The sequence below is a fragment of the Larimichthys crocea genome, chromosome V (assembly GCF_000972845.2).
Source record: "Larimichthys crocea isolate SSNF chromosome V, L_crocea_2.0, whole genome shotgun sequence".
NCBI lineage: Eukaryota > Metazoa > Chordata > Actinopteri > Sciaenidae > Larimichthys > Larimichthys crocea.
Window position 1 is genome coordinate 700,674 of NC_040015.1, and position 13,434 is coordinate 714,107.

Consider the following 13,434-nt stretch of genomic DNA (forward strand, 5'->3'; position numbering starts at 1 on the left):
GAGAGAGGAGAAGGATAGGAGAGATGAAACAGAGAAGGAAAGAGGGGAAAGACGAGGAACTACAGGTGGAATCAGCCTGACAAGTGCAAGAAGACACTTGTAGGTGGAAACAGGAGATAGACAAGCAAAAACACGAGACAAAACAGGGAAATAAACGAAATATCTTTAAAAAACTTCATAAATGCAGCCTTAAAGCAGTGACTGAGATAAATGTGTCCAGTTTTAGTGTCTTTTTGTGGTTTTACTGGATATCAGGGCTTTTACTCTGATGTCAGAATAAAGACTTGCTACCAATATTGGCTGCAATAACTGACCTAAATCTGATATTCAACAAGAGTTTTGTGAACACCGACACTTCATATCATAATGGAGGATCCTAAATCACGTGCTTTTGAAGTGTCCCTTTGCACGCCATTATATGAGTTGTATCCTGTAATCAAACAAGGGAATTAAAACACTATAAAATCTACTATGAAAAGAATGATATAGGTTGCGGCTCTCCCCGCCGCCGACACATCTGCCGCCCGTTGGATGAACCGGGTCCATATCAGCTCGAACAGTCTCTCTCATGTCTGTTAAAAACGGGTTGGTGCTAACGTTTGGGCTAACCAGCTTCACAAACCTCTCGAGTCTCTCAGCAGCAGCATTAGCGAGTGCCGCCATTTTTCTCCCGCGCTCCCGCTTTTCTTTTCCTCCTTCTTCTTGCAACTTGATCCCGGACGAGCCCCCAATGTTACCTACTACACCCGTCTAGCTCCGAACCGTAGTTGGGAGTGGGTTTTACGTTTGGCTCGCTGCTGGTAACAAGCTTCGTTGAGGGCAAGCGCGTAAAGAGAGGACGAAAAAATAAACAAAGAGAGGCCTTGATGCGAAGGAAACGGCACATTTAATTTCCTGCATTAACGAACAAAAACAGCGGGCCTGTTCATGAACTGCCTCTATATTGGTGTAGTCTAAAACAACTGAGCGTACACGTGGACTCTTTCCTCCGTGCGGCCACCACCGTCGCCCATGTACATCCCCATCACCGTTTTGTTTACTTCTCCTGCACCCTCACGTCACACCCATGCGCCACACCTTAAAGGAGCAGGGCTGGCCTGTAACACCTGATATCCAGTAAAACCACAAAAAGACACTAAAACTGGACACATTTATCTCAGTCACTGCTTTTAAGGCTGCATTTATGAAGTTTTTTAAAGATATTTCTGTTTTATTTCCCTGTTTTTGTCTCGTGTTTTTGCTTGTCTATCTCCTGTTTCCACCTACAAGTGTCTTCTTGCACTTGTCAGGCTGATTCCACCTGTAGTTCCTCGTCTTTCCCCTCTTTCCTTCTCTGTTTCATCTCTCCTAATCCTTCTCTCTCTCTCTCTCTCTCTCTTTCTCAGTAGGATGGAAGGACTTACCAGCAGCTCTCTGTTGGAGTTCACACTGATCCCTCCACCACTACAATCCTATTGGAGGATGATTAGCCTCGTAATGATGCTGGGTGTGTGTGTTAAGCAGCAGGAGGTGCAGTGTATCCACACACTCCTTCATATTCTATTTGCCGTCACTGCTACAGAGCAACGTTTTGTTTTTTTAATTTCACACACCTAAAACATCACATCATCTCTCCGTGAGCTTGTTTAAATATTACTGGAGTAATATTTATATGTCAGGGCTACATGGTTGATGTTCTGTGTGTGTTTTTGATCAAACCGTACAGTGTTTTAGACTAGAGGTGGTTTTCTTACTGGGTTTGACACCTGACATCCCGGGACGGAGTCAGTTCAGGTAGTCAATCTTTCCATCATAAAGTCTGTAAATCACCTCAGTGCTGTGACATTATTCTCTGTTGGTCTCAGAGGCTGTGCTAGAACCTGGTCTGGTCTGACTGCTGATCCCGGTTCTGTTGCCCGCTGAACCGGGAACAGCAGATTCAGTTAATTAACGGTTAGCTACTTTAGCAAGTGGATGTGTGACAGAAACAAACCAAATCACTCCCCCTCTCACCCTCCCTCTTTCTCCCTCCCTCTTTCTCCCTATCTTCTCTCCCCTTCTCTCGCTCTCTAACCCCCCCCCTCTCTCTGCACCCCCCTCTCTCAGTAGGTAGATTGGTTTTGGCACACCGTCCTCTGATCGGTGAACACACACACACACTCGTAGCGAGTGGCGGTGTCATCGCCATGGCGATGTCAGCAGGCGGGGCTTAATCTAAAGTGACACTTGTTCTCTGCCTTCCTTTCCCATCGCCATGGAAGCAATTACCCTCCTCCTGAAGGGCCTTTTGTCTGAGTGTGTGTGTGTGTGTGTGTTCTCGTCCTCTCCGGAGTTGACGGGGTGGAACCTCGGCTCCGGGTCACCCGATTGGCTGAATTGAAAGATGGGGGGGGCGGGGGATGGAGAGCATCCAGAGGAGGACAGAGGGAGAGCAAGATTAAAAAGAAGAGAAGGATGAGGAGGAGAGAGAGTTTTCATCTTTCTTCCTCTCTTTTATCTGAATTCGATTTCTAAACTTTTACATTGTTGGGAAACGATCGTAAATATCGTTCAGCTGGATTAAAAGAGGAGTTAGTGGTCCGAAGGGGCCTAGTGTGAACCACCTCAGGGTCCTCATGACCAAACCAGATAATTCCTTTTTTATTGACGCCACTTTGCAGCGTCGGGATACAAAGTATCAAATATACGGCAGTGTAGAAAAGAAGTCACACAATTAAAGACAAACAACGACGAATAAAAAGGCTTTGGACACCTCAGTGCAGCAGACATTAATAAGCAACATAAATCAAACAGACTGACACTTCTTATACAGTAAAGATAAAGCAGACAACACATTCTGTACAATACAGGAACATTAACACTACAGCGGCTTCACAAACACACACTTTATTCTCCATGAATGCTCGGATAGGGAGGGATTATCGCAGATATTGATTGTTTTTTACTGCAGCAAGCGTGCGTTACATCCCCACCACTATACATATATCCTATATCCTAACCCAGTCTGTAGTTGAGTTTAGGCAACATACTGGCACCAAGCGGCAACTTCCGTTGCTAGGCAATGAAGCCAATGTGGAAGTGCTAAAAACTGTAATTACTACAAAACAAGGTTTCAGAAGCCTGTGGGTGACATCACTCAGGCTCTTTCCATTCTTTATACTGTCAATGACTGGCACCTTTTAGCCCCACATTTAATCAATTATCAAGGAACAAACCCGAAAACTCGAAGCTAACCCTGCTCCGTTGGTCTAAAGTCTACTTTAGAATGCAACACCTCCTTTAGCTTGGAGTCAACACCTCCTTTAGCTTGGAGTCAACACCTCCTTTAGCCTGGAGCCAACACCTCCTTTAGCCTGGAGCCAACAGTTCCTATAGCCTGGAGCCAACAGCTCCTATAGCTTGGAGTCAACACCTCCTTTAGCCTGGAGCCAACACCTCCTTTAGCCTGGAGCCAACAGCTCCTATAGCCTGGAGCCAACAGCTCCTATAGCTTGGAGTCAACACCTCCTTTAGCCTGGAGCCAACACCTCCTTTAGCCTGGAGCCAACAGCTCCTATAGCCTGGAGCCAACAGCTCCTTTAGCTTGGAGTCAACACCTCCTTTAGCCTGGAGCCAACACCTCCTTTAGCCTGGAGCCAACAGCTCCTATAGCCTGGGCTAACACCTCCTTTAGCCTGGAGTCAACACCTCCTTTAGCGTCGGGCTAACAGCTCCTTTAGCCTGAAGTCAACACTTCCTTTAGTTTGAAGTCAGCACCTCCTTTAGCCTGGAGCCAACAACTCCTTTAGCCTAGCACCAACACCTCCTTTAGCCTGAAGTCAACACTTCCTTTAGTTTGAAGTCAGCACCTCCTTTAGCCTGGAGTCAACACCTCCTTTAGCCTGGAGCCAACACCTCCTTTAGCCTGGAGCCAACACCTCCTTTAGCCTGGAGCCAACACCTCCTTTAGCCTAGCACCAACACCTCCTTTAGCCTGGAGCCAACACCTCCTTTAGCCTGGAGTCAACACCTCCTTTAGCCTGGAGCCAACACCTCCTTTAGCGTGGGGCTATTAGCTCCTCTAGCCTGGAGTTAAGGAGGTTCTAAGAATGCTTTTCGCCCTGCGGTCAGGCTTTAGCCTAAGGAAAGCCCAACAGATGCCCTTCTTACTCGGGTTGAGGTATAATAATGCAAACTCTGTAGTGACTCATTAACTTTATTGTTGTACATTTTCAGTCTGTTCACAAACTACTAATGAGGACTTGACGGGTCGCGGTTCTACCCTTGGAAGTCTGCCATTAAATCTGAATTATCTGAGGCACTTTACGAGTGATCAGTTTGGATTAATGATTGCTGAACTGAACTTCTCTCTCCCAGCTCTCTATTTACGTCCTTCCTGAACAAATATAAACACTTTTATATTCAATACAGAATTTAATCTGTTCCTAAATCCTCTTTATACTTTTATTTTTTGCTTTTTTTCCCTATTTCTCACAGACTCACACCATCTCTTCCTCCCTCTCTGTTTAATTTCTTCTTTCATTCTTTCAGTCTTTTTAACCTGCACTCTCTCGCACATTTTATATCTGGGCGTCCATCTTAACCAGATTCACATCTGTACTTTGCTTAAGTTTAAACTGTGTGTGTTTATGTGTGCAAAGAGAGAGATTTCTATCAGTTGTTAAGGGCCTCAAACTCCACACATTGTAAAGTTTGTGTGTGTGTGTGTGTGTGTGTGTGTGTGTGATGGCTATCAGCGGTCAGGACCTCAAACCTCCCCAGATTTCCCTGTCGGCCACCATGCAGCGTTCCTCTGAGTTTTATCTCCTGCCTTCATCTCTCTCTCTTCATATTGCTCGCCGTGTTTCTCTTTATCTCATCGAAGGCGTTCCTGCATGGATTTTATTTTTTTTATAATAATCTTCCTCTCAGTTTGGCCTCTGCGGATGGATGAGCTGATCATGTAAACAGATACTCTGATATCTGGACAGGACAGAAAAATTAAGCGGAGAGTTTATTCCAAAATATAAATAGAACAAAAAAATTGACTTCTGTTCAAAGGAAATGAGGCAGGAGTGAAAGTAAATATGCTTTAGTCTCTGAGGAGTGTAAGTACACAATCAAACCTCAGTAGAGTTTCAGGAGATTTTCAGGTTGCTGTCTGAAAAGATCATAAATGTGAATTTGTCTTAAGTGATTCAGGTTGGTTCAGCATCTCTGAGAGCTGCCATGATGGCTTGAAAGTCACCATGTTAGGGAGAGGAAGATCATAGCAGTTTGAGGTCAAAATAATGTTAAAAACAGTCAAATTCAAGTGAATTCTTGGCTACAAGTTTCCCATCTTGGACTGATGTTTGTATTCTGACTATATGATCAGCTAATTGACGTATTTAAAGCTGAATATGAGCCAACAATTTGAAAAAAAGAAGCTATTTGAGGTCTGGCTGCATTCACATGAAGGTAATCTATCAAAACCTCCTCCTCTTGCTGAATGGTAGTGGACCCAAAATGCAAACCAGAGACCAGAATCAATAAAACATTTTACCAAGAATCTAGGAGCAAGGTTCAGACAGTATAAGGAATGGACAATTTAGAGCTGTTTTGGTCAAAATCTGTCAAATCAATCTACCATGTTGGTTGTCCTCCCTCTTCTACCTCCTGACGTCGTTCATCTATGGACTTGAGACGCACCGAATGACACCTAGTTGCTAAAACAAGTCATCTGTAACAGCACCCACCTGTCAATCAAAGCGCCCACGCCGTTAATTATGCCCAACTTTAAGTCTTAATATAATGTGAACAGGTGAGTTGTATATAAATTCACCCTCAGTACAGTTGTCATGAACGGGGACATTAGCTATAGAGACCAAAACTGTTTTTTGTACCAGGCTGTAAACATGTTTATTTCTGCTGTGAAGTTGGACATTTGAACATGGGGACTTATGGAGACTGACTCACTTCTGGAGCCAGCCTCAAGTGGACGTTAGTGAACTGCAGTTTTTAGCATTTCCACATTGGCTTCACTTCACAGTAAGTCTAAACAAAAAACAGAATACAAAAAAACCTGATTAGATTTACAGAGACCACCAAATAAAATCATAGATATCAACATATTGATGTATATTTCTGGTTCTGGTTATTGATGGCAACTTAAACGATCTCCAATACAAAGACCAGGACTTGATTTAATGTGTTTTGATTTACTGGGAATGGTTTTAAAATGTCTGTATTGTAGCTAGATGGAGCCCACCAAGCAGACAGTCAGTGTGTGAAGAGCTCAGTCAGTAAATCCTCACCCGTCACATGACTGATGGTCAGTTTGACCTCCAATTGACCTGGAAGTTAAACCTCGACCACCTAGTGACCTTCCCAGCATGCTCTCTTCCTACAAATAGTCACACACACACACACACACACACACATGCATGTAGAGAAACACACATATCTCTTCCTTTCAGCTGACAAGCTCTTTAAAAAGCCATCGACCCACCTCGCTGAACTTTACGACATCACACACACACACACACACACACACACACACACACATCTCGCCCGCCGTGACAAGCTCTTTAAAACACCATCAAGTCACCCGGCTGAACTTTACGACACGGTTTCATTTCATGTTTATAAGACCCAAACATACACACACACACACACACACACACACACACACACAGATCACAACAAGTGTTGCATTTACCTACTCAGCCGGTACATGATAAATATGTCTGTTCGAGTCAAGGTCAAACACACCTCTGTGTCCACTCACACACACACACACACACAGCAGACAGACATGAAGACGTATTTGTCGTCCATCAACATAATGCTTTCCAAGTTTGCGGAGCAAATAAATTCCGTCTGGCCGGCTGCTGTTCGTCTCTCAGCAGCCATCACTGCACACGTCATCCACTGAGACGTGGTGAAATGTGATTTGAAATCAAAACTCTAAATCGTTCTCTGTCCTCCAGTATCTGAATCAGTAACATAAAGTCATGTTTTCAGTATTTTCAGGTATTCTTCGTGATATTTTAGAATTTGTCATTTCCTGATAAACCATAAAAACTTGATGATGATGTCATCCTGCACTCGGGGGCGTGTACTAATTTGACATCCAATCAAACACTTTCTCTCTTCTGACGCCGCCGGAGCAGAGTGCTTCCTGTTTGATACAGTCTATGAGTGATTGTGAGATCCATAGACATATATACATAGACGCCGGATTGAGCGCTGAATCGTACGTCGACGTCGCCGCCATATTGGAAATGGCAGGTCTGCCCGTAAACTGATACAAGGAAATGGATTGAACTTCATAAAGCGCCTTTCTCCTTTCTACAAAGTTCTTTAAGTTAATGCCTCATATATACATACATACATATAGTACACACACCACACACACACCACACACACACACACATTCCTATATATATTATATACTATATATATATATATATTATATATATTATATATATATAATTATATATATTATATATATATATTATATATAAGAAAACCACCTCAGTAGACTGTATTCACTGCCAGTCACCGCCAGTTTCAGAGTTGTTCGTTCGCTGGGTCTGGATATAGTCACTAGAAGGTAGACGCTGACACTAGCTCGCTATTGCCTACTGTAAACGCCAATCAATATCCATCATATCCTTCCATCTGACTATCAACATAACTGTAAAGATTTGTAAGACGTGTATATGGCATGAGTAAACCCCTGTGGACTTTCATTTAAAAGATGTTAACAACCCCACAACACTAGTGTTAATAGCTGAAGCTCGAGGGCAACAACATGTGGAAGTTACAGATTTCACCTCTACAATTCAGAACAAAAGAAGTATAAGAAATTAGTCTCTATAATAGTATATAAAGTATAAAATCAATTAAATATAAGTTTGACACTCTGTTCCTCTCCTCCCTCCTCATCCGTTTCCGTCTCCTCTCTCCTCCTCATTAAGTGTTTGTTCTCTCTGATAAATAAACAACAAACAGTATGAAAATGATATTCTTTGCCGGATGACAGCCATTTTTCATCTCTAGCCCTAAACAACTCCTCCTCCTCCTCTAAAGTGTTTGTCCGCTATCCCTCCATCTCATCCCTCTCCTTCTCTTTACGCCCCCCTCTCCCCCTTTTTATCCCTCCAACACTTTTTCTCTCGCTTTTTTTTTTTTTTGCTCCGGCAAAAATTAATCACCTGTCTTTATGCGCGTGTGTGTGTGTGTGTGGCCGGCAGGAAGCCCACAGAGGTTTTTAGCAGCTGATTTATTGTCGAGTTAATTCATAACGGCGTCCGATGATGATGAGAGGCCGCAGGAAAGTATGGTCGTCACTGTTGTTGTTGAAGGGTGAAAGAGAGCGAGTGAGGGAGAATAAACAGAGCAGCTCTTTGATATAAAGTAATAGAGTGGAAAGTGATGGAGAGGACGGAGGAAAAGAGGAAGTAATGGAATAAAGGAAAGGAGAGACTCAGGTACTTCGTTTGAAACTGAGGTAATACAGTAAAAGAGGGGAGGGTGGCTGTGTCTGTTGGCGAAGTTCTTCATAATTTTGGTCTGAAGGAAGATCTACAAACATCATTCCTTAGTGCCCCGTGTTCACCTTCTCCTAACCTTGGAGTTGGTTTTCTCTGCAATGACAAAATCACAAGAAGACTGCTGAAATTAGAAATATCATATTTTTATACCTGTTGATGTGCACATGTGTTGTGCATGTTTTCTTGGGCTAGTCAAGTCAAGTCGAGTCCTCTGTTAAGGCAAGTCTAGTCAACCTACCCAAGATACTGCAGCGTTACCTGCAGTATCCGAACAAGGTATTAGTACCTGTCTAATAGTAATATTGTTTAAGTAAAGTGATATAAGTCAGCCCTCACTGATCACTTACTGATCCAAACAAGTCTTTGCTGCATTTCATTTGATCATTCTTTTTCAACTTTGTTTCTGAGCGCTCGAATTCACGTATTCTTCCGATGTCGTCATAGATTTAAGAACAAGTATGGACTTGAGTTGATGGTGCATTATTGTTTTGTTGTTTTTTTTAACTTTCTTTTGCTCTACTGACACATGAAGTTTTGTCTCGTGTAATCAGAAGTCACCATGTCTGTCACAATCAGATGTTTTATATTCTTTTCTTCGCCCTCTGTCCAGGTTGCAGGCTCTGAGGAAGGAGAAGTCACGAGACGCGGCACGATCGCGGCGGGGAAAGGAGAACTTTGAGTTTTATGAGCTGGCAAAGATGCTGCCACTGCCGGGCGCCATCACCAGCCAGCTTGACAAGGCCTCCATCATCCGGCTCACCATCAGCTACCTGAAGATGAGGGATTTCGCCAACCAGGGAGACCCGCCATGGAACCTGCGCATGGAGGGACCGCCGCCCAACACCTCCGTCAAAGGTAGGATGGACATGGACATGGCTGGAGGACAGGGTTTGACTGTAAACTGGTGTATGCGGCTCTGTGTAGTTCCAGGAACAGCAGAAAAACAACAAAAGGACAACAAGAAACCTTTTTAATTATTTTGTTTTTCAGTATTTCTTATCAGAAGCTTTTATATTGGGTGGTGCGTGGGCCAGTAAAAGTACGCTTTGCCCTTTTTCTTGTTGGCTCTTGGTTTGTTCTTTGCTTTATCTTTTTCTCCATGATTTAAAACAATAAGGCCACATCTGAACCTTATTCCAGAACATTTTCCTTCTGAAGACACAAATCCTACTGAAAACGGTCCACAGAACTGACTTTCTAAGATAAAGAAATACTGCATCTTGCAGCTTAAAAGCTTCACTGCTGAACTTTATTGACCATGTCAGCCAAAAACTTCAATTGGTATGTCGGTATTGAACAGCTTGATGCATAGGTGGTTTCAACAAGGATGTGCAAGAAAACACCAAATTGCTAAATACTGCCACTTCATTAGTAGTCCTAACCTTCAAAATATGATGCTGAAGGTACCCCACCAGAGTCTTTTCTGGGTGCACATGGCTCAGTGACTTTCGGTTTGACACAGGACATGAACTCACTCTTTATATGATGGCTCCTAAGTTCAACAGCACATCAAACCATTAAGCTTGACAGTCACTTCCAAAAATGATGCTGGATGGGTAACTACATTGTCACGGTTTGATGCGTAGGGCCACTGACCAAATGTCAGTATTTGACGAATTGGGAATGAGAACAGGCTGGTGCATTAGATTGACAGATTTTGGACATCACCACAAGCCTTTTTTGACGTTGCTGACACGTGTTTTACTTAATCAGATTTATTAGATGAACAAGTTTCAGTAAGTTTGCGTGACTGCCTGTGAAGTCACGAAATGTTCCCTGACTTGTTTGGTCAGTTCACAGTGGATGCTTTCCTTGAATCTGAGCTCTGTAGACACTGTCAGTGTATTCAGATTGAACAAAGAAAGTTTTATCATCCTGTATCTTTTAACTTGGTCTCCTTACACCTTTCAAATCACTTTGTATACAGTCATGACCCATATTTGTTTCAAAAATATAAATATAATAGCTTTAAACCATCAGTGCTTAACAATATTTTAGAGATGACAAAGTTTTTCATGATTTCTGACCCAAATGAACTCAAGTTGACTTTCTTTTTTCAGTTACTCTCATTGTAAACCAAACCATAACAACAGCATTAGCTTCTTCTTTAGATATCATGTAATCTTATCTTCGTGTCTTCAAACGCACCTTTTTATTCTCATGGATCTGAACATACAAACAAAGGCATACTGGGCCGACGATGAGTAGTAGTGAGCAGTAACTGTCTGGCCCTTTAAACTGCTATCAAACAACATGGAAAAGCTGCAGACACACACACACGGTCACACACACAGAAGGCTAGCTTCTGCGCTAAGTGATTTTCTGTGAAGGGAACATTAAGCTTTGATGAATTTCTGCCTGGAGTACCAGAGTATACACAGCACTTGTGAATCTAAGTGGAATTTGCCTTTGAAATGGGCCCTTTGTGCGACGCACTTAGAGGAGAAGAGGAGCGCTCGCTTTTAAAAGGGACGTTTGGGCTCGTAGGAATGACCCAAAGATGAAAGCAAATTGCCTGAAACTTCTGGTGGTGTGTGTGTGTTTAAGTGTGTGTGTGTAAGAACTAGAAACAGGATATGTACCTGTATGCAGAGCTGTAATGTGCACAGGAACAAGACTGTGTGGGAATGTGTTGATAAAAGTGAATGTTCGTCTGTGAAGGTGTGTATTTGTGCATTTCTACACATGAGCATGCCTCTTTGTGTGTCTGTGTGCGTGTGTGTTTTGTGTGTGTGGTTGCACATGCCCTCGCCACACAACAGCAGATGGCATCATTGTCGTCAGCGCTTTGAAGAGGCACATGCATTTTAATGAACGGAACAGAAATGTATACACCAAATTAGTGTGTGTGTGTTTGAGTGTGTGTGTGTGTTTCCTCTGACACGGTCCTACATCCTGTCAATGAGGATCTTTTACACCCAGTCATACCAACACACACCACTGACCTCTTCCTTTAATTTAATCTAGAAATCTGAAATTCTGGAAATCTTTATTGATAAACCTTAAAAACTTGATGATGTCATCCTGCACTCGGGGCGTGTACTAATTTCACACCCAGTGAAATGTGTTCAGTGTGTGTTCACTGGAAGGTAGACGCTGACACTAACTCATAGCACTAGCTGCAATGCATAGCAGTCGGGGCAGTCACTATTGGCTACTGTAAATACCGATCAGTATCCGCAGCAAGTCCCTCCCTATCTGACTGTCTTCACAGGAAACCCGTCAAAGTGAGGAGGGAAACAGCACCCTACTTCCTGTTTCATGGGAACTTCAGAGTGCCTGATAGATGTTTGTGTAACAACTTTCTAAGGTGATAACACGTCATGTGTTTACAGCTTGTTTCAGCTCCTGAGGGACCAAATAAATGTATTATTGCTGCTTTAAAAAATTAATTCCTGATCTGCCAACTGTTAGCAGATCTTCTTCTTCTGTGGTTTCCAAGTCAGCCTCTGCACAGACAGACAACATGAAGATGACACAAAATACAAGAGCAGAACAAAACACACTCACACAGCAAGGTGAAGCCAGTCTCACCTTGTATATGAATGTCACGCACACACACACACACACACACACACAAACACACACGTACACACACACACCACACACACAAACACACACACACACAGAATGTAATCAGTTTGTCCCTTCTATCTTCATATACACACACATGAAAACACACCGAACACGTACAGTACATGATACACACACTCTGCTCAGGGCTGTGTGTTTTACTGGGTGTGTGTGTTACTGTGTATGTGTGTTGTCGTCTTCTCTCTTTCTTATTGACTGACTCTAATAAATGAATATCCTCCTCCAGAACACAGTGTGTGTGTTACCATGTGTGTATGTGTGTGTGTGTGTGTGTTTCAGAGTGTTCAGTACAGCAGAGAGTTATTGATTTTGGCCTTGGTGTAGCTGCTCTGCATTGGTTCAGGTAATGAAGTGTGTGTGTATGTGTGTGTGTGTGTGTGTGTGTGTGTGTGTGTGTGTGTGTGCGTGTGCTTGGTATTTGTACTGATGACTCTATACTCTTTCTGTTTAACCCACTGAGAATATCCTCATCTGCTGTGCTCTTCTTCTTCTCCTCTTTTATTTTGCTCTATTCTCCCCTTCTTCTCGTTTCTGTCTAGATTTAACCCCCGATTTGTAAAAACGCTCTTGTGGGATTTGTATGTGTAATCTCTGCACATGTCACTTTAAGGCTTTCTGTCAGAAAGGTGCTGTTTGTCTCAAACCAAAACTCAACACTGAATATATATATATTAGGGCTGTCAATCGATTAAAAAAAATTAACTAATTAATCGCAAAAAATTCTGTAATTAATCGCGATTAATCTATCAATAAATGTATCAATAAATTAAATGCATTTTTCTGAGACTGAAGCTTATAATGAATATTTATTTATGTAAAATGATCAAATTAATGTAGAATAAACACAGAGAAAGTATATTTAAATTCATTCATTTTATTGGCTTAAGGTGCACTCCCGATTTGTAAAAACGCTCTTGTGGGATTGTTGTGTATCTCTGCACATGTCACTAAGGCTTTCTGTCAGAAAGGTGCTGTTGTCTCAAACCAAAACTCAACATGAATTATTATATATATATATATAATATATAAATATATATATAAAAATCCCGATTTGTAAAAACGCTCTTGTGGGATTGTTGTGTATCTCTGCACATGTCACTAAGGCTTTCTGTCAGAAGGTGCTGTTGTCTCAAACCAAAACTCAACAGAATTATTATATATATTATATAATATATAAATATATATATAAAAATCCCGATTTGTAAAAACGCTCTTGTGGATTGTTGTGTATCTCTGCACATGTCACTAAGGCTTTCTGTCAGAAAGGTGCTGTTGTCTCAAACCAAAACTCAACATGAATTATTATATATATATATATAATATATAAATATATATATAAAAA

The 13,434-nt window shown here is 42.1% G+C and overlaps 1 protein-coding gene across 5 annotated transcripts in view; it reads left to right on the forward strand.

The window, feature by feature from the left end:
• Nucleotides 1-13,434, forward strand: part of npas3 (neuronal PAS domain protein 3) — a 307,791-nt gene that overhangs the window by 112,267 nt on the left and 182,090 nt on the right. For 4 of the 5 annotated variants that reach the window (XM_019263216.2, XM_019263215.2, XM_019263217.2 and 1 more), the window contains one exon: nucleotides 9,109-9,353. In XM_019263216.2, coding sequence (XP_019118761.2) covers nucleotides 9,109-9,353 — 245 coding nt within the window. Of the gene's footprint in view, nucleotides 1-9,108; nucleotides 9,354-13,434 lie in introns of those variants that run through there. The other variant, XM_019263219.2, reaches the window with a different exon arrangement.